Source organism: Coturnix japonica, chromosome 2 (assembly GCF_001577835.2).
Source record: "Coturnix japonica isolate 7356 chromosome 2, Coturnix japonica 2.1, whole genome shotgun sequence".
NCBI classification, from domain to species: Eukaryota; Metazoa; Chordata; class Aves; order Galliformes; family Phasianidae; genus Coturnix; species Coturnix japonica.
Window position 1 is genome coordinate 127,892,892 of NC_029517.1, and position 21,949 is coordinate 127,914,840.

At 36.9% G+C, this 21,949-nt stretch overlaps 1 protein-coding gene across 1 annotated transcript in view; it reads left to right on the plus strand.

Moving 5' to 3' along the window:
• The window catches only part of TG (thyroglobulin), a 133,098-nt gene that overhangs the window by 32,460 nt on the left and 78,689 nt on the right, over positions 1-21,949 (plus strand). Inside the window, exons 22-35 of the mRNA XM_015856299.2 lie at positions 2,740-2,889; positions 4,031-4,201; positions 8,021-8,143; positions 9,471-9,586; positions 10,338-10,446; positions 11,658-11,855; positions 12,629-12,796; positions 13,181-13,246; positions 13,690-13,770; positions 16,294-16,431; positions 17,479-17,655; positions 18,754-18,865; positions 19,340-19,419; positions 21,072-21,212. Coding sequence (XP_015711785.2) covers positions 2,740-2,889; positions 4,031-4,201; positions 8,021-8,143; positions 9,471-9,586; positions 10,338-10,446; positions 11,658-11,855; positions 12,629-12,796; positions 13,181-13,246; positions 13,690-13,770; positions 16,294-16,431; positions 17,479-17,655; positions 18,754-18,865; positions 19,340-19,419; positions 21,072-21,212 — 1,830 coding nt within the window. The remainder of the gene's footprint in view (positions 1-2,739; positions 2,890-4,030; positions 4,202-8,020; positions 8,144-9,470; positions 9,587-10,337; positions 10,447-11,657; positions 11,856-12,628; positions 12,797-13,180; positions 13,247-13,689; positions 13,771-16,293; positions 16,432-17,478; positions 17,656-18,753; positions 18,866-19,339; positions 19,420-21,071; positions 21,213-21,949) is intronic.

Below are 21,949 nucleotides of genomic sequence, written 5' to 3' on the forward strand. Positions count from 1 at the left end.
CTGGAATGGGCTGTCTATCTGTCAACATCCTGCCCAGGGCTGCCAAGCCTACCTCTTCAGAGGATCCCTGTGTATCGGGTCATGCTGCCAAAAACCCTCTGCCTTAACAGTACCACTCTTATTTCTATTGACATCAACCATCCTACAGTGCAACCCTAGTTGTTCTTGTTGTCCTGGTTAGCCTCTGTGATTCTGTGACTTTCTGATGTTAGTTTGGGATACATTAATTTTGTCAAGCTCTTTTGGAAACTGAGTAAGAATAGGTATAAGAGCAACAACGGAAAGTATGGGATAAATTTTCCCAAATATGGACTTTTTTCAAATGGGTGAACTTCTACACTATGTAGTTTAAGTTAGAGATCCTAAGGACAATTCAAGGCGCTTGGAAAGAACAGCTCTATGCTTCGTATGGTGGTTCTCTACAAATTAGGAGTGGTTTCTAATGTTCAGTTGCTTACAAGAGCAAGAAGAAATGTCTTTCAATTGCTGCTCTCAAGGGATTAGAATTATAATGAAAAAGGGAAATACCTGTGCTCTTGTGTCTGTGAACTTAAAACCAGATGGATTAAAATGCTGGCAGCAAGCTAGGGAGCTCAGCTTGAGTTTATCCATGTTTGCGAATGTTGCAGCTGCATTCAAGTGCATATTGTTGCAGCTAATAGGAAGAGAACATAAAAACTGCTCATATGTTTTGAAACCAAAGTGCAGTTACCGTGGCTGAAACACTGATGTACCTGAAGTTAAGTGATCACTTTTTGCATAAGCCTTGTATGCTGCCATGTTCCCATTTGGTTTGAAGGCTCCTGTATTGGAGCAAAGAGATTGCAGGGGAGAACTGTCCTGTAGGGATCTTCTAAGCTCAATGGCATTTCACTTTAGCTGCCAATTCTGTTACCTTTTAGGAATGATCTCGGAGCAAATAGAATAAAACGCATGGCAATATTTTTATTTTTTTTTTCCCCCACAGAAAATAACATTGAAAATTTCTGCAATTAGTTTCACCATCATATTGTTCTTTTTCATATAATTAAAAGTGGAAACATAGCTCATTATGTCTGTAACTTGATGGCTTGAATGAGAATTAGTTGGATGTATATATTTTCATTTCTTAAATTCCCACAAAATTCATCACTCTTGATTTTTGTATATTAAAAAAGAGAAAAAAAGCTGCATAATAAGCAACATTCTCTGCTCCAATGTTTTACTCTTTTTTTTTTTTTTTTGCCATTCTTCATGTCCTTTTGTTAATCTAATGTGAGATAAAAAGCTGTTCTGCTTCCTTAGAATGTGATGAGACACAGATGCTACATCTGCATCATGACCATAACTACAGATAGAGGAAGATGCTTTGAAAAGCTTGATTTCTTCTTTCATAAAATTCAATTGCTTAATTATTCTCTCCTATCCTTTGTGTCTTGCCTTGGATTTAGACATGAATTACTCGTTTCATTTTATTTTCTTCTACTGCTGTTCATTTGAAATGCTTATGATCCTTTTTGCATGTGCTGGAAAATGTCTTTAAAATGTATCAGACACACTTGTATAATAAGCAATATGCATTAGAAAGGGGAATGCTGTGTCATCCAGGACTTTTTTTTTTGTTATTTAGTAGGTTTTAGATATGTACTATATCTACTTGAAAGGAAAATTTCAGCCTCTCTGTTGTCTCATCCTGGAATTTCCCATCAGAACATTTAGAGCAAGTGAGGGAAGATATGATCATTTTGACGCTAGCTGTCTTTTTAGTCTGTTATAATTTAGGTGCTTCAATAAGTTGAATTAGTTTACATTCCCATGTGCTGGCTAGAGCAGAAATTCATCATATGAATTGTAGTGGAGATGGCCAATTTTCCATCCCGGTTTCTCCCTAATACGATCTTAAAGCACTGTCAAAAGGCAGGGCAAGAACAGAAATGAAATTTTGCACCTTGTCAAAGTCCCAAAATATACATTTGATAGTGTTTTGAAGGAAAAGTGCATCTGGAAAGCAGCTGTGAAATAACAAGTAAAGGTATTGTCCCGCAAATATATCTGAGACTCTTCTGCTTTAATGATCATCTGAATGATCTGGAGGGAAAGACGGTATTTCATGACCTCCCAGAAGACAAAGAGTTTTCTTTGGAATACGCAACAGTTCAGCTGGAAATATTACTTCTGAAAATATAATTTTCAGAACAATCCTATTTTCAGCCTAAAGATATCTGTTTGTTTTGTATTGGGGTTGTCATGTGCACAACTAGTGACTTTTAATCCAGCCATGTCTGTTTAGCTTGGAAGTGCTTACAAAAGCTTCTTTACTAGGAATTCTGAATGAAATTGTTACCAGATGGTGAATTTCTGCACAAAGTTTTCACAATTTTTACTCATTGGAGTCTTCCTCTTTCTGCTTGTAGTCTTTGTGGAAGTGACTCTGTCAATTCCTCTTTTCTTTCACAAAGTGCATTATCTTATTATAAACGGGTTTGACAGTATTCAGCTGGAAATCAGGCCTGCACTTGGTGTTTCCAAAGAGTTTGTAGTGCGTTATTTCAGCAGCGTTTATATATTCCAGGTAACAGTCTGTTTAATGAACATTTATGTTTTTGTTTTGTATTTTTTCTGCATTATTCCACTTATAATTACATATACTGAAGGCTCGTAGAAAGTCTACCAGCATGATAAACATGCAGTCATTCATGGGTGTGCAAATGCCTAAAATGGTTGGATTCCATAAGAGTAATGATGTTGTTCTGTTTGCAGTTGTTTGTCCTCCAGGCACTAATTTCCAGGATGGTGAATGCATTCCCTGCCCTCCTGGCTACTATCAGTATCAGACAGGACATTTATCTTGCATCAAGTGTCCTGTTGGCAAAACTACGAACTCTTATGGGGCATTCAGTGCTGACGACTGTAAGTTGAGCCAATTTTTCCCTTTATATTTTGACTTCAAATAACTGATGAATATATATATATATATTTTTCATCTGTCAGGTTGAAAATAAATCCTTTCTGAGTTTTTTAACAGTTTTTTTATTAATGAATATAATCCTTTCTGCATACATTTGAAAATGCTTTCCAAGGACAGAATGAACTGTCTGGTGTTTATATCAAATATGTGTGAGAAATGAGTGGTCAGCCTCATCCAGGATGTTGTGGTTCTTTGAGACATGTTCATTGTCCTGTGGAATGACATCTGGGTATTCAGACAGCAGTGAAGTTAATGTGTGCATTTTAAATGACTTATTTTTGGAAGCAGTTCTATGAAGAATACCACTTGTTAAGCTCATCGATAAAGCTAAAAGTAAGTAGTCACACTGATAACTTGGTATTATGGATGAGTACAGGAGCTGCTTTGTTTTGTTCCAGTCTATGTATTCTCTTGGGTGAGATAAAACATAAGGTTTGTAATGACCCTAATGTCAGTTTATTTTTGCCTAAACAAGACATCAGACTGATTTGTCATCTGCATTTCTACATCTGTGTTTCTCAGTGTAGGTATTGGTCTCATGTGCTTTCTCGTTTACACCTTAGGGATTGAAAAGTAGGTAGGAAGATGCTGCTAATTTAAATCAAACTCTCTATTCTTTAAGAAAAGAGAGTTAAAGTCATATTTCCCACCAACAGTGGATTTATTTTTATTTTTATTTTTATTTTTATTTTTATTTTTATTTTTATTTTTATTTTTATTTTTATTTTTATTTTTTTTTAAGTAACAAATAGATGGTTGTGATGGTGTTTTTTATAACAATTTCAGGGCTCCATTGCAATAGGCACTGAAAAAGCCTGTGTGAAAATACAGTTCCTTCTCTTTACTTCCCTGCTTTACAGAGCTTATAACAAAGGAAATTATATGCCTACAGAAAATCCCAGAAATGTTCTGAATGTGAATTATAGTGAAAACAAAGAAGTGAAATAAGCATGTCTTAAACAATAAAACTTCATATAAATTGGAGATTAATTTTCAATAGAGTTTAATTTTTTTTGCCTGGCTGATGTTCCAAAACTCAGGGACAACACTGTCAAACCTCTCCTTTTTTCACCCTGTTTACAGGTATTACTTACTGTCAAGGTAATGAGCAGGGTTTGCAGTGCGATGAGGATGGCCAGTATAGGCCTTCCCAACAAGACACCGACACTAAAAAATCCTTCTGTGCTGATGACTTTGGAGCAGCTCTGGACTGGACTGAAACAGATGATCTCCTTACTGACTCTGAGTGCTTAGGTAAGTGCCAGAGTAATACTTGGGTATGTTTTTATCCAATGTAAGTGTAACTGCCTTATGAAATGACCCAGTGCTCCACAGCTGGTTTGCCAGCGTACTCATTTTCCCATACTTGTGGCCTCTGCCTTCAGCCACATTGCTCCTTACTTTTGTTTTTTCTTGACTGGATTGACGAAGTCATTTCCTGTAAGCAGAGAGAGAACATTTCTTTCACTCTCCAGTGGCTGACAGTGTTTAATGTATGCTGATCTCCTGAGCAGGAGAATAACGACTTGGCTAAGGGGAACAAAGCAAAGTGGTGACCTTTGCTGTAAAATTATCGCTCGTCCATGTGCTCCTGTAAAACAGACTGTGCTTTACAATGACTTCATAGCTGTGGCATAACATCACTGTCTGGGCTCCTGCTGTGTGGTATCTGACTTGGTAAACATGTCTTTGCAAACTGGAGGCACTTCCTTCTGCTTGAACACAGTTGTGAAATTGCAATTCTTAAACAATTTTGGAAAACAAAGTTAAACAAACAATAAAACAAAACAAAATGGGGAAAAAACAAACAAACAAACAAACCCACTATCAACTTGTCAAACAAACAAACAAACAAATAAATAAATAAATAAAGAAGCCCAAGCTGAATTAAAACCAGCCATGATATTCCTTGAAATTGTTTGAAAACATTTACCTAATGCTCTACTTCTTCTGGAGGAGCCTTTGGAACAGTTGAAGTGGAATTCAGAAAAAAAAAATGAAATAGAAGAGATGACATAAAGACAAAGTAGAAAGTAATTGGTTGGAATCCAAGGGGATGATGCAAAATGAGGGCTTCATCAAACTGGGTGTTGTACATGTAAGCATATGCTAGAGATCTATCTCTGAAGTCATCCATCAAACAGTCCTCAGAGTGCTTGCAATAAGGTTTAATTATGACCCCTAAACCCAAAGCTTTTCCCTTTCCCAAAAATAAGTCTTCCAGCATATTTTCTATTCATTGTATAGTTGGCATCAAATTAAAGGGGGCATTCACTTTAGAAACTGATGTTATATTGAGCTCTGAGTTAGACTCTCTATCTTTTTTCTACTTTTTTCCCATATTACTGAAGTAGAGAAAATGGAGGAATGGAATATCAGAATTAAAAATTAACAACAGAAGCAAACCAAGCAAACTAAAGAGAAGAATAATAGAGAAGCATTCAAAGTTCTTCCAATCTTGAATCAGAAATGAGGGCAGCAAACAACAGCTTAAAAATACAAATTCTTTTCATTTTTATGAAAGTATGTAAATTCTGTTTTCAACTGGGCATCGCTGAAAGTTGCAGATGTAAAAAGAATTCAGTTTATTGTAGAATTAGGCTAATGCTTATGCTGTATTCTCCTGTATTCCTCAGAAGGAAAAAATCTTCCAGCTCCGTTTATGCCTCTCTCCAGTCGTACAAGAACTTCCTTTCCTTTCCTTTCCTTTCCTTTCCTTTCCTTTCCTTTCCTTTCCTTTCCTTTCCTTTCCTTTCCTTTCCTTTCCTTTTCCTTTCGCTTGCCTTTCGGAGAGGACGCTGGACCGCCCCGGAGTCCTCTCTAGGACCTTTCCTTTCCTTTCCTTTCCTATTCCTTTCCTATTCCTTTCCTGTCCTTTCCTTTCCTTTCCTTTCCTTTCCTTCCTTCCTCCTTTCCTTTTCCTTTCCTCCTTTCCTTTCCTTTTCCTTTCCTAAAAAAAAAATATCCTATTCACTATATCACTTTCTATATTCCATTTCCTTTCCTTTCCTTCCTAATTCCTTCACTAAATTCCTATTCCTATTCCTTATCTTTCCTAAATTCCATTTCCTTATCTTTCCTTTCTATTCGCCTATTCACGTTTCCTATTCCATTTCCTTTCCTTTCCTTCCTTCCTTTTCCTTTCCTTATCCTTGCCTTTCCTTGCCTTTCCTTGCCTTTCCTTGCCTTTCCTTGCCTTTCCTTTCCTTTCCTTTCCTTTCCTTTCCTTTCCTTTCCTTTCCTTTCCTTTCCTTTCCTTTCCTTTCCTTGTTCTTGGCTAGCCCTTGTGTTCTTTCTGAGCAGAAATGATGGTTTTATCAGAAGCACCTGCTCACACAGCCCTGACAACAGTGGACATCTGCTTCTGATTTATCCTGACTGTTTTGCTGCGGGAGTACAAATGATTGTTTTAAGAACTTATTCCTGAATTTTATTTGGTGGTTTATGCAGCCATTGCAAGGAGAAAGGTCTGGGATCTTCCAGCTGAACCTCTGTGCCTGAGTGTGCAGGGAAGTGAAGGGCTGCACTCATCTACCAGCAGATATCTCACACTGGCTGAGATTGGACTAGGATGCTGCTGCTTTCCAGCTCTTTAAGGTCTAATTCAGGTGTACATTGCAATGAGCCAAAGGTCTGCAATGGTTTAATGAGACTGGAGAAGAGGACCTTGTTACTCTGCATCTACAATAAAGGAGGTTGCAGCAAGGAGGATGTTGGTCTCTTTCCTCAGATGACAAATGTCAGGACGTGAGGAAATGGTCTCATGATGCAATAGAGGAAGTTTAGGCTGGATATCAGGAAGAGCTTCTTCACAGAGAGGATGGTCAAGCACTGGAATAAGCTTTCCAGGGAAGTGGTGGATTCCACATGCCTGGAAGTATTAAAGAGATGTGAATATGGCAGTAAGGGGCATGGTTTGGTAATGGGGCTGAGTAGATCAGATTGGTGGTTAGACTTGAAGATCTCTGTGGTCTTTGTCAACCTAGATGATTCTATGGTTAGAATGAATGGAATTTTGAGCAGAAACCTGGACAAGACAGCAGGGAAGCTGTCACCACATTCCTCCCTTCTCCTTAGCAAGTCGTGCTCACTGAAATGTATTAAATATATATCAGCTGATGGACACACTGCATCAAAAAATCTGCATATTGTAAGTAATAGAAACCTGAGCAGAGTGGTTGTAATGTCTCTCTGCGTCCCTTCACTAATTACAGAATTCTTCAGGGCATGGCTAGGGCCAAACCTGAGCTTAAATGGATACTTGGCCACATTTGGTGACCTTTGGATTTTGCATCATAGAATTGCTCTGTTGGAAAAGACCATAAAGATCACTAAATCCAACTGCAACCTGTCCATAATACCCTAACTCTAACAACCCACTGCTAGACCCCATCTCTGGACTCCATTTTCATAATTTGTGAACAGTGTTGCTTTATGGGTTTCCTTACATACACATGTAAGTGTGCAGTGTGCAACTCAGAGAGAGTAGGTTTAAATCAAGTGACAGTCTGTAGCTAAATGTTCAGTGAGGGTGTCAAAAAGGAGCATGCTAACTACATTACCTACAATAAATCTCCAAGCTTAAAGTTAGTGGACAACAATGGTTGTATGCTCCTAAACATTAATATTAAGCTCCTAGATTTCCTTTGTAGCCAAGTTCTGTTGGAGTAAACTTTTATTTCAATGACTGTTTTTCAGAAAGTTAGTTCCCCTGTTGGCTCAGTGGTTTGTTCTGTACCATGAGCAAGTAATGGGAAACGATCAGTCTGCTGCTGGTAGTGAAGTCCCACTTGAATATAAACTGCCAGACCACCTCTGCCTATCTGCTTCTGAAAGATATTGTGATGTTGTTTTTTTTTGCAGAATAGAAATACATGCCCTTATAAAAGTCATTCCTCAGCTTTCCTGTAGGCCTCCTTCATTCCTGTTGTCTCCTGTGATACCTGTAGAGTCAGAGTACATCATTTAATGAGTTATTTCCCTGTAAAAGTCTTTATATTTTACTTCCAGCTGAAGTCTCCTTGTCTCTTTGCAGCACGGGAACTGATATTTGTGTCTCTGTTTGGTTTTTAGTGCTGAGAAAATTTGAGAGAGTTCCTGCCTCTACATTCATTTATGGGTCAGACAAAGCTCAAATTCTCAAATCTCAGTCACTTGGGAGAGACCTGCAAAGTCCAACTTTTCAATGCATTTCAGGTAAGGTGAACTCTCAGAAAATCTGCACAGCAAATAGGAACCATCTTGGGGAGCTCTGGATCCTTTTTTATGATGAACTTACAGATAAGTTCCTAGATGACCTATGTCTCTTGCAGTTCAGTTCTAGCTTACTGCTAGCACTTTTCATAACTTTGGCTTAGAGAAGAGATTGTAAATAAATAGTGGCTCTATTAACAAGGGTAGCCTATGACAAGGGCTAATGTAAAGCACTGATCAAGCTTTGGAGCCAGCTGCCCAGGGAAGCAATGGAGTCATCATCGCTGGAGGTGTTCATGTATTGTATAGATGTGGCAATCAGGGATATGGTTTAGTGATGAAAATTATTCTGGGAGTACACACAGGGCTTCACAGATTCAGTTAGTATACACAAAGTTGCACCTAGCTTTGAAACTGGACAGACTTAAAAGCAAGGCATTTCAGGCATGAACCTAGGGAGGAACAGATGCCCTTTTGGTGAGCTATCTGATTTGGTGCATGTAGTTTGTATTTTCATTATAAGCTACATTAAGCTAAGAGAAAGTTGCATTTTTTTTATTTTTATTTTTTTTTTATTAAAAGATTGGACCAACAAAGTGAAGAAGTCACATATGAGCTTATATTCATTGCCAAAAGGCAATGCCAATCTAAAATATTGCGCTATAGGATAGGAATAGCCTCCCCTCTCTGCTCCTATGCAGTCGTGTAGTTTAGTTTGTGTTCTGATGGTGTTCTGGTCTAAAATGCTTGTTTTTATCCAATAAATTTTTGGCAAGAATTTTGCCTCCTGTTTTAGGAGCAGAGCTGTGGGAGCCTATTGGTGGTGGCAGCATATAAGCAAAAGTATCTTCAGCCACTCATAATTTTGGATGGGGATGGCTGCTCACTGCTTTATACTCATCAGCAGGCAAAATTTCAGAATTTAATTATTCGTTATCTTCCATCATGCTGATTTGGACCATAACCTGTTTGCTATGGAGTTACTATCTCGTGCAGATGTGCTAATTGGTTTGCGTGAGTCTTCCCTACCTTCCATAGGCGCAATTATCCAGCAGACTTTAAATATTTAGTTCAGTGGTTAGACTTAATTCAGCTGTTGATGAAGAATGCCCAAATCCATTTTTACATCATTTAATCTGAAAACTTAATGCTATACTAAAATGGTTGAAAGCCAAAGTTCATCTGGCAAGTGAAACTCATGTGCTTGCAGTCTCATAGAGGCATGAAAATTTAGGTAAATGGCAGAAGACAGAGGAATTTGTATCAAAAATTGTATGTATGAAATACTATGAAATACTATGAAACTGAAGGTTTCCTCTTTGTTTTTCAGTCTGTGATAAGGAAGAAGCTTGCAGTTTTGCTGCTGTAACACCTGCTGGTGCTGAAATATTGTGTGATTTATACAGTGCTGCTGAAGTTAACTTCAACTGCACCACCTCTGAATTGGTAATAACTGTGATATGTAAAAATCTATCTACCGTAATACTGTAGGTGAAATGTAAGTAGAAGGTATCACAGAAGAAGAGCAGGCAATTATCTGATTCCTTGGACACTGTAATAAATTCCTTCAAGCTGGCAGAGAAACTACACCCAGTCATTCCCAAAAGTGGCACTGAATGACTCAGTGTTTCCATGAAAGACCACACAGCACTTCTCTTCTTAGAACATAATGAACTCCCACAGTCTAGATATCAGGTTAACTTAAAAGTGCTTTCATCTGAATAGTCAGAACTAGAAGCATCTGGGTCATTAAACATGTCACCCGAATGGTCATCATTTCTCAGTCCGTTCCTCTTGTCCAAGCTTTGAGTCAAAGGCTTTTAGAGGGTGGTGAGAGCCTGGAACAGGTTGCTCAAAGAGATTGTTGATGCCTCATCCCTGGAGGCATTCAAGACCAGGCTGGATGTGGCTCTGGCAACCCTGCATATAACAGGGGAGTTGAAGCTAGGTGGTCATTGTGGTCCTTTTCAGCCCAGGCTATTCTGTGATTCTGTGTTTCCTACTCACAGCTTTCTAAACATAGCATGGTGGCACTAAAGTTCAGCTAAGATTTCTGTTTGACAAGATAAAAAGCATCTGCAGTGGGTAGTTATAAACTGAGTGTGATAATTCTTCACTGTTTATGGCTAAGGAAGAGATGCTCTAACAGAGGAAGTTGCTTAGGTTGCATTTATTGCATGCCTGTATTCTGTCTCAGGTGCAAGGTGCTCTGGGGAATCCTGCTGCCACTAGCATCGGTCGTCTCAGCTGCTTGCTTTATATCAGGAATCCAGAGGGAGATGCTGTGATGGTCTATTTGAAGAAAGGTACCAGATGCCATTCAGAGATCTGTTAGACTGCTGTGCCTGAAATTGTGGATACTACTGAATAGGATGTTGATGGTGTGGGGGAACATATTTGTTCAAAAAGACATAATTCTCTTCAGAGCTTAATGCAGAGTGGTATCCCAAAAACCTCCATAAATCTTTCTTTCACAGCTTGTTCCCCACAAATAATAAATATGGCTGTTGATGTTTGCTATGATGACTTTTTCCATCAGTTAATATATATATATATATATATTAAAATACCCTGAATATACAAAGTGTTATACTTTTATATATTGTTGTAGTGTTATTTAGCTCTACAATATTTTGTTATTTGACCGCATAAGATGTTATTACTGACAAGCTCGTACATCACTTAACAGTTCACATTCATTTTAGTTGTAAATTGCCCTCATCAGACAAGAACACCATGCTCTCCAGTAAATATAAAATTGATTTACCTGAACTAACAAAAGAGACAGTATATATTTTTTCACATTTGTAACCATACACAGTTTTTACCTTTGAGTTCCCCGTCTCATTTGTGTTCAGCTTTGAACCTTAAGACAAACATGAAACAAATCCAAATGCAGAATTCTGTACTGTTGAAATCAAAGCTCAATGGTTTCCTCTTCTATCCAAACATCTGAGACATCATTTATTAATAATAAGACAGGGAAAGAGTTAAGTCTCACCTGAAAAAAATGCAAGATTGTTGTGATAAACATTATATCTTGATATCAGATTTATTCTGCACTTCTATTAATACTCATAGTTAGATCCAAGGTAAGAGGAACTGTGTCCTCTTACATCTGTGACTTTTCAGCAGAAGTCCTAATTGCAGATGCAGCATTACTGGTGAAATAATAATTTCCTGGTTTTTAGCCAGATAAATTTGTTTCATTTATACCTGGGATTTATTCATATAGTGCTTGAAAATAGAATTTGACCAGTCTTCTTTTATGCATTGATAACCTTTTCTACAACAGTTCCTAAATGGCAATATATTTGGCCTCTCTACTCATCTCTGATTGAATCAAACCATTTTGTGATCTTATCTTGCTTTTGAAACTCAGAGTTTTGGAAATGGTTTTTAAATCTTAGCTTTTACCATAAAACTTTCATCCAACTCTAGCCTGCAGGCATCCTGAAATCGTCACTTCTCCACCTGAGCTCTTTTGAACATTTCTTTTTCTGTTCTGTCTTTCCAGCACAAGAATTTAACTCATCTGGACTCAAGACCTTTGAAAGGACCAGTTTTCAGAATGTGCTTTCTGGTGTGTATCAGTCCATGGCTCTCTCAGCAACTGGCACGTCTCTGACAGATGCTCAACTCTTCTGCAGGCAGACTTGCAGCAGGGAATCTTGCTGTGATGGCTTCATCTTGAGCCAGATTGCACTTGATGGAGGTATTGTCTACACTCTGAAATTAAAAATTTCTTCAGTAAACATACATAGCAATTAGGTTAAAACAAAACAAAACAAAAAAACAAAACAAACAACAAACAACAACAACAAAAGAAAAACAAACAAACAAACAAAAAAACAAGCCAGCACTTAGTACAGCTCATTTTTGGATACTCTATGCTTATCTCTGCACCACTGACATTTTCTGGCATACACAGATTTTGATTAAGACCTGAGATTTGACCTGAAGCAGTAAAGACCTGAAATAGAAAGTTTCTCCTGTAGGGAAATGGACATGTGGTAGGAATGCCACGTTGCATCACTGGAGGCCTGGGTTCGAATCCCCCCTGTGGTGCAAGTGGTAGAAGTGCCGCTCTGCTACACAGAGGCTCGAATCCCGGGGGTTGGACTTGATGATCTCTAATGTCCCTTCCAACCCACACGAGACTATTACTTTTACTATTACTATTACATTTTGCATGGAACACTGTTCGGTATTATCAGACGATAGTAATATTTTATTAGGTGATTACATTATGAGCTCAAACTGAGGCTACAAATGTTTGGTTTAGGTGTGAATGTCTAACATGAATACTGCAAATTGAAAGCATGCTCTGATTTTCATGGTTTTAGGTGGTGATATAAATGAGTAGCTATCTCACTGACACAAGTTCAATTGGCATTTAGAGAAAGTATTAAGATGCTTGTATGTAAATCTCTATGTACATGAATGGCATTATGACAGTAATGCAATTCTCACTTCCTGTGAACCTAGGTACCATCTTGTGTAGCTTGATGACATCTCCAGATGTGCTGATCTGCAATGCAAATAGTTGGAGCCCAACACAAACGTCAGTCATAAATGACATATGCAGAGGTCTTAGCTATGACGAAGAGGGGAAGATCTTCTCCTTCACTCTGGGAGGACAAGTGTTCAGTGGAAGTATGTAAATGAATTAACTTAATTTACATTACTTTTATTTGTCTACAGAGTCTGTCTTTTCTTCCAGCTTGCTCTTGTACCTTCAGTGTTGCATTTTATTTTTTTTCTCAAGTAAATCCATACCTGTACAAGTGTAAGAGAATTAAACCTCCAAAAGCAGATGTATTGTTAGATGGACTTACTTTTCTTTGGGAACACTGGGGAAAGTCAAGAATGCATTTCTTCTACTATGTTTAATACTCCTAGCATTTAATTTAAGCAGAATCAAGTCAGTTATCTTAAATAAATGTAAACTGTGTTTTTAATTTAATTTCCATATATTTCAGTGCTATCTATTCGCTTAATTTTAACAGTTGTTCTAACACACATTTTCTTCTTTATAAGTGTCTAAGCTGTCAGAAGAGGCAGAAAGGAATTTTACCACCTTTCAGCAAGTGTTTCTGTGGAGAGGTGAGTTAGCTCACATGGCCTGTTATAAAATGTTATGATGAACTACAGGCAGTGGCAGCTGTGTTATATGAGTACCACTTGTTTAAACTGGAAGCATCTTTCTCACTTTATTTGGTAATGTCCAATATGAGACATATACCTGTGACAAATTATATAGTGGAAACACTTGCCTTTGACCTATCAGTGTTCAAGGTACCACAAATAATTTGGACTTTTGTAAGTAACTTTAAGTAAGTAGATGAGTTACTGAATTTTGGGTTCAGTTTTTCCATGACTCATTTTTGATTCACCAGCTGAAGAAACTACATAAAGAGTTGTCCTAACTGGTACAGATTGCTCCAAAACATTTGCTTAAGTTAGGGAACCGAGGATGAGCATACATTGTGGAAGAAAGATAAACTGATAGACTGAATTATTGTTCTTTAATTCCTCTTGCATTCTAGGCTCTGATATGATCACCCGACCTGAAACTTCTGAGTGTGATTCTACTGCTTTGAAGACAAAGGACAATATCATGTTATCAGGTATCACAGTAAGGGCAGACAGAGGAGACAGCGGAGAGAGGTGCAGAATTTAACCATTATTGTAGCACATATTTTCATATATGTACTGTGATAATGTGGGTATTGTCAAGTACAAAAGGTTTCTCTGAAGTAGGAAGTATGAAGCAGATTTTGAGAAAGATGTTCAAAATGTCGTCCTCCTGCAAGGCACCACTGTCTTTATGATTTTTTACCTGAGAAAATGTAGAAAACTTCTGAGAAAGCTTGTTCTTTTGTACTTACTGAACTGTAAAGACGCATTCAGCTGAGAAAACATATGATATAAATCCAATCCAATTCTTAGTGTGGCACATGGGCATGTTTACTGCTACCAACAACATGGAGTAAGGATGAAACAGTAAACACAAGTGTTTCTTCCAAGTTAGAGAACTTTGTAGTTCTCCTCTTTTATTCCAGTGACTGCTAAGTTATACTAAGTAATTTGTATATTCAAAATCTTTTGTATTATGTGTTCCTTCAGGCCTTCAAGCACCCCAATTGCCCTGAGCAACCTGATCTAGTGGTTTGCAACCTTGCCCACAGCACAGGGCTTGAAACTTGAGGATCTTTAATTTCCTTTCCAACCTACGTCATTCCATCATTCTATCATTCTTTGAATTCTAAAAATAGGAGAGAAGTAAAGCCTGATGAGACCACTTTGCTACCTCTCTGATGAGTTTATATCTTTTCTGAGTAACCTTACTGGCTGTCTGAGCATGTGATTTATTACATATGGAATCTTAATACAAAGTACAATGCTGATTTTCTTTTTGTAATTTGAATGGAAGATGAGCAAAAAGTGTCTGTTTAGATAGTGGCACTTTTATACAATTAGTGGTATTTTAAAGTCTAGATTTCAAAATAAGGAAGAGCTGCACTGAATATGGTGGGTGAAATTCTCTTGTGTTTGCCTGCCAGGACATGAGAGCAGCCCTCAGGGCGCTCCTTTTTCCTTGCTGTGGCCAATAATGTCATTAAAACCTGCTGTTATTCAAAGAATGCAGCTTCTTCCTTCATGCTTTAATCTTAGCTATGACAAAAATGGTTTCAAGAGAAGCAGTGGTTGAAACTATGTGTTGAGAGTTAATGAGACTTTTAAGAAACATTATGGATAAGCTATGGAAAGTGTTCACAGAGTTTTTATTACTTGATGATCATGTTTAGAGCACATTTTAGCATATCTTTTCTGTTTTCAGATGGAAATCTGATGATAGAAAATGCTTGTGAGCACTTGTGATTGTGGATTTAGTGGGATTGAAGATTATGGATCAGTAGTTGGACTTGGATGATTTTGGAGATCTTTTCCAACATTAATGATTTATAGACATACATAGACATGCATGATTCTATGCATGTCTAAGTATCAAGGACAGAAGACAGAAGGAATTACTTAAATATTTCTGTGGGAGCCTAAACTAGAAGAAATACATTAAATAACTAAGAGAGATATTAACTCTGATAAGAAAACATTTAACATATTGGTGTAAATGCTTCCCAACAGAATATAAGGAAGCAGCTATATTTTATATCAATAAAACTAGATTGGTATCCCCTAGAGCAGCATTATTTGCTGTTAAACAGTTGTTTTGCATGACAGAGTAGAGACATCTTATTTCTAGGAGCTGTAATTCTTTCTTCTGTTTTTTGTTTGTTTTTGTTTATATACTTGGTTGTTTGGTTTTGGTGGTCTAAATACTCTTGCAGTGCAGTTCAGCAAGGAGGCATTGCCTACACAAACATCACTAACTAGTTGAATTGTTCAGTTACTGAAAGCAACATTTGGCGATACTAACTTTACAACATGGTTGCAGCTATTTATTGTGAAAAGAGGAATTTTACGTGTAAATCTGAGTGCTTCTCTGAAAGTAATGCCTCCTATTTTATTATGTCAGTCCATGACATCAGAGGTGGATGTTGGTGGTATGGCAGTAGAGGTTGAACTTTCCCACCAATATTGCATTCCATTTTGTTTCTGTGTGATAGATGGCAGCTGAGGGGCAGTCTGACAGGCTGGCATCTGGTATGGAAGTGGATATGAAGCAAAGATGTGTCACTTCACTGAATTTCTCCATGTGGAAAAAAATGGCACCCACCACTGACATTTGCTGATACTTGTTGAACATTTACATAGACCAAACAGTGGCTGAGAGCACAGTAAGGTGGTGGGTGGTGGGTTTGAACAGAGGCAACCACCTCCGCTGGTGAAGATTTTGATGAGCATGGCATGCAGGCTCTTGTTCATTGCTGGTGAAAATGCACAGCTAATGATGGTGACTATATTGAAAAGTAATATTTTGTAGCTGAGAATTTGTTCTATCAAATTCTGATGTTGTTCTTCTAATATATGTTGTAGTTTCTATGAAAAAAAAAAAAGAAAGAAAAAAGAAAGAAAAAGAAATAGGATCCAATGCTATCAACGCTACCTAAATGAAATTAATTTATTGCAGAACCTAATTAAGTTATTCTTGTGGGCTTGAGCTGTTTGTATGTTCATTTGAATCTTAGATTCCACAAAGGATCTTTTCTACTTAATGGATGGCAGCCAGATAAGAAACAACCCAAACTCCTCTATCCCTTACCAGCAGTACTGGATCTTCAGGCAGAAGTACTCATCGGAAGAAGCCATGCTTTGGTGTCTCACACGTAAGATATCTCATGGACAGTTATTCTGTAAGATAGTAAAGAGAGACAAATTAACTGAAATCTTTCTACAGAAATGCTGGACTTAGAGATTCTTCAGGGCAAAATTTTCATGGAATTCAGCTACACTGAATTTGCTAATGGGAGAGGACATCTATTTCTTCCTTATGAACTTTGTCTACCATGACAGAAAGGATACCCATCATTCATAAGCAGAGCATCCCTATTATGGGTACAGTTAGGGCTACAAGAATAGCTTGTGTTTAATGCCTACAGTGGTAAAGTGAGAAGGTAAAATCAGGAATTTCAAGAGTAAAGCATATTTTGGATATGATAAACTGAGAAGAATCTCTAGCTCCTACTACCAGGAATACTGAAGTGAGAGCATTATACATACAGTACATAAACATTAGTGCAAAAAGTCCTTGGAGATATGCATGTTTAAGCATTGACACTTGTCTTCAGAGAAGTCACTGCCGCTGTAATTACAGATTAGACTTACATAAGATTTGACTACTCTTTTTTCTGAAAGTGACTTATTACTCTGGAGCAAAATTCAGAACAAATTTCTGCAAGCCAATGACTTGAACAGTTAATTCTAGAAAAGCTATGTCTATTTTTCTGTTCTATAATAATAATTCAGAAACTGATTGCAAAAGCTTTCTAAAATATTATAGAAAATACTTAACTTCCTTGCCCATTATTTATTACAAGAGGTGGTTAAATGACAGGTTTTTTTTGTTGCAAGTTTTGTGTATCAAACTTAATGAAAAGTGAAAAGCAGATATATTCAAGTCACAGTCTTTGTGACATCTGCAGAACATATCCATCCAAACAGCCCTAGTGTAGCTCCTTTTCTGTGCTGTGCAAGTAAACCTGCTCTTCAGTGTAACTAGATACAGAGTCTGTCCCTATTTAACTTGCACTGAGATAGAATAACACTGAAATTCTCTTTTTTATTTGCTTGCTGATTAATACCATTAAGTGAGTGCTCTGAAGAGAGGGGAAGAAACCCTAGTGTGGCTGACTTCTAGTTGCTTTGCCTCCTAGGTTGTGCACAGGAAGATGAGTTTTGTCAAATGGCAGATCTCCGAAATACCTCAGACACGTACTTTGTGTGTACCCTGTATCCAGAGGCACAGATTTGTGATGGTAACATTGAACAAATACTGGAAAGCTGTCGTACCGTGCTACCCTGGCAGCCACAGGCACTGCACCGTAAAATAGGTAAGTTGTGGACCTTGAATTTGTAATGCATATATTATTATTGAATTGGCAATTCAAGCCAAAATAATTTAAATTCAACATCTTGACTTCAACATTCAGGATAGAAAGCCTGAATTGTATGAATGAGTACTAGGATATGACAATACAAGGGAAGACTGTATTGAGGAAATGGACCTGGGGGTGTTGGTCAGTGATTGACTGAAGAAGATCTAGCAGTATACTCAAATAGCCAAGAAGGCCCATGGCATCCTGGCTTGTATCAGATATAGCACTGCCAGCAGCAGCGAGGAGGTGGTTCTCCCTTGTCCCCCTGTACTCAAATCTGGGGTAGTTCAAATAATCTGTGTATCAATCTTGGGCTTTTTTATAATGTGAAATAATTCAGACAATCATAGGAATGTCAATAATTTCATTTTTTACTGTTAAAATTTCCATGATAGATAAGCAATGAAAAATTGGAAGTACGTGAATGCATTCTTGTTGAGTACACATATAAATAAAACAAATCTAGAGTTATAGACTTATGGATTTTAACCTCTGCTTTTTGAATGCTTGAGGAGTTTGAATTTTTGTTTTCTCCTAGTACTCACATGAGGAAAGTGAGACAAACAAGCCTGTTATCACTCCATGAGAATCTATAGTTTTTCTGCAAAAAAATAAAATAAAATAAAATAAAATAAAATAGATATCCATTGAACTAAATGATTAAATTATGTCTTCTTGGGGAGCCCAAAATACAGAACAGGATTTTACATGAGCGTACACACAGGGTTCCTCAAACATAGAACTGTTGTTCAGTTTTCAGACCAAGATGGTGGAGTCATGTCAGTATAGATCAAAACCTGAAGACCTTAGAAGTTCTTCCTTGGCAATGTGCTTTCTTCAGCTTTTAAAGCCTTGTTGGATTTTTGTTTATCTTTAGACTTAACTACCAATTGTCTACTAACAGTGTAAAAATGCTTTTTAATTGACAAAGGCATAGAAGCATAAGCTTTACCCTTGAAATGTTATTACTTGACAAATATGTGTAAATTAGAAATAAAAGGTTATTTATTTATTTATTTATTTTTCCAATTTTGCTTTCCTTTTCTGTATCAGTCACTCTGAGAAGTACTGTGAAGAGCTTCTACACACGCGTACCATTCCGGAAAGCAACAGGGATCTCAGTGAGGAATGTGACTGACATGAGCAGAAAAGCAGTTTCAAATGGGTAGGACATGATTGATTCTTTGTTTTTACTGACTTTTTGACTATGCCTTGAGTACCAAGGACATGTTCTGTAGCTGAAGGTGATCAAGTGATACAAGAACAGCATTATTTATTTGATATAATATTTAACAAAGAAAAATTGCATACAGTTTAAAGGAAATTGATAGTTGAGATATAAATAACAAAGTATCTAACTAATTATGAATCTTGGCAATAATACATGAAAACAATTCAAGATAGCAATTGACGCAGATATTTTCTGAATACTTTGCTATCTGCCCTAAAACAGAATTGAAATATCAAAATATTCTAGGAAATAGAAAATGTACAGAAGTGTATATACAGCAGAAAGAACCATGAGGCATTACTACAGATTCTTGGTGTCATTCCCCTATGCAATATCCCGTATTCTCTTCTCTAGGACAGAGGCAGACAGCTAGTGATATTAAAAGTAATGATGTTTTTCCATTTTCAGCTTTTTTGAGTGTGAGCGTTGGTGTGATGCTGACCCCTGTTGCACAGGATTTGGCTTTATAAATGTCACCCAGCTGTCAGGTATTTTTTCAATATTAAAGAGAAAAATGGTTTTAGTCTTCATATTCCAAACTTTACTATACTTTTCCTACAAAAGGTAACCTTAAAAGCCTTTGCTGATCTTAACTCTTTTAACACCTTTTTGAGTGGTCATAACCTTTTCTGAGAGTTCACCCCAATGAACATGCTCAATTTATCAGAAATTATTAGGGAAATCTTAGGAATAGGATTTCTGGAGAGGCTGCAGTCCCAACAGTGTGACATTCAAGCATATAAAAATTTAGAGAACTGATATTTATTGGCCTCTCTTCCAATATGGCTGTCTTCTTTTTCAAAACCTAAGACAGCCTAATCAGAAACCTAAGTATTTCTGAAATTAAATGCAGGTTAAGAACACAGTGTCTGTGGTTACTCTGGGGTAGCTTGGATTTTTTTTGTTCTCTTGTATGTCTGAAATTTCCTGCTCCCAGATTTAGATCATTTACTTGAGGAAGTGTAGCCGGAGATAGATGGAGGTTGCTTACTCTCTCACACTTAGAATTTTAGCTAGCATGTGTGATCTGAAAGCACTTAAAAAGTCAAACAAATGTATTTTACTTACCTGAGATGGCTCAGTTATGAGTATGGTCACACTGTGCTCTCTATATAATAAGCAGAGCTTCATGGGCACAAGTTGCAGCACCCTTAGGAGCTTTGGTTGACTGAGTCCTATTCTGGAGATACTTTTCTTTCTCTCCAGGGACTGTAAAGTAAATGCTTTGTTTAAAAGAAAGTCTTTAATAGGTATTTAAAATTGGATACTATCCAGGTTTTATGATTCATTGGAGAATTTCAAACAATTTTAAAAAAATAATAAAAATTCTCTTTATTTTCCTTTTTTCATTTTGCCAAGCAGGTGAAGCTTTCACACAGTCAAGAGAAGAATAGTCTGAAAAATTAATCCGTTTTTCAGATTTAAATGTGGAAACCAAAAGCAGTTGACAAGTTTCATGTTTCCATAAGACTATATGAAATTCAAAGTGTTAATTGTATATGAATTTAAGTTTCTTTAAATAAGTGTAACAAATTACAGGATTTAAAGCAACAAATATAGGAAATTATATTTATTGTCTATAGTATTTCAGACATCCAGTACTGGCACTACTGTAGTCAAGATTAATTTCAGAAGTGATTTTTACATGAACCAAAATAAATCTTGACTGACACTGTTAACTGTTTCAAATCCTACAGTACTTATTCGTTACTGAAGTATTCACCCTAGCTCTTTGAAAGGCAGAATTTTTATTTTGGTTAAAGTAGAAGCTGTGTTTCAATATACATATAGGTTTTTTATTTCCAGGGTTGAATTAATTTGAAAGGGCTCCTTGCTCAAATACCCTAACTCTGCAACAGAATTTCCAAGTTTTTGCTTAGTAGAAGTACCCCTAGTGACCTTAAATGTGTAATAACTTCGGTGTCTACCTCCCTCGCACTGATGTCAGTGTCATTTATTTTAACATTATTTTCACCATTAGTAAAACTTTACACGTTTTAGGTACTTTCCTCTGATTACTAATCCAGTGAGATTTGTTTTAAGATGCAATGGAACCACAATGTACTCAATTTCCTTAAGATACTATCTTGAAGAGGAAATTCTTCCCCATCATTGCTATAACCACGTATTTCCTTGGCAGGAGGAAAAATCATGTGCCTGACTCTGAACAGCCTAGGAATTCAGACATGTGCTGAGGAATCGAGTGCTTGGCAAATTTCAAACTGTAGCTTGCCAGACACTGAAGTCAGAATACATCCATTCGGCTGGTATCAGAAACCTGGTGAGTTCTGCAGGGCATGTGTACTTTCTGACTGGTATCTGTACACTGAGTCTTGTTAATAATCACTGAATGTTTCTATGTGTAAAAGGTTTAACTTTTAGATAGAAAACCCATTTACAAGGATTGCAATAGACAAGGCAGACATTTGTGTCTAAAGTAAGGAAAAGTGTACTATATTCTCAATTTTTAAAGAATAGAAATATCTTAAAGAGGCTTAATTGAATTTCTTAAAGTGAATGTGGTACTTGTTACCTGTGACGATGCCCAGAGGTATTAAATTCCACTGCACAGCCATGTTCAAGACATCATTCTTTGTTTCTCACTGCTTGCCTTAATAGTATGTGTAGTTGAGTAACTTCAAAGATTTGGGTTTGTTACAGAATTTAAAATTCACTTTTGGCTGCTTTGGTAAAGGAAGTGTCAAAACCAAATTCCAAGGTAGCATGGTATTATTCAGGCAATAAACTAAACAGAAGTTGTGATAGGTTTGGGTATTTCCTTAAGAGAAATAAAAATTCACTTTAGTCAACGTGCATGTTCTTTTCCATAGTGAAATAAAAGTCTCCATTACTTTTTGAAAACTTATCATTAAAATAAAAGAAAAATATAGAAAACTTCCCCCTAAATTACTGCTGGTTCTGAAAACCAAGAAGAAATGAAAAAACAAACATTTTTGATTTATTGACTTTTTTTTTTTTTTTTTTTTTTTTTCTGTTCTGGTAAGGGCTTTTATTGTT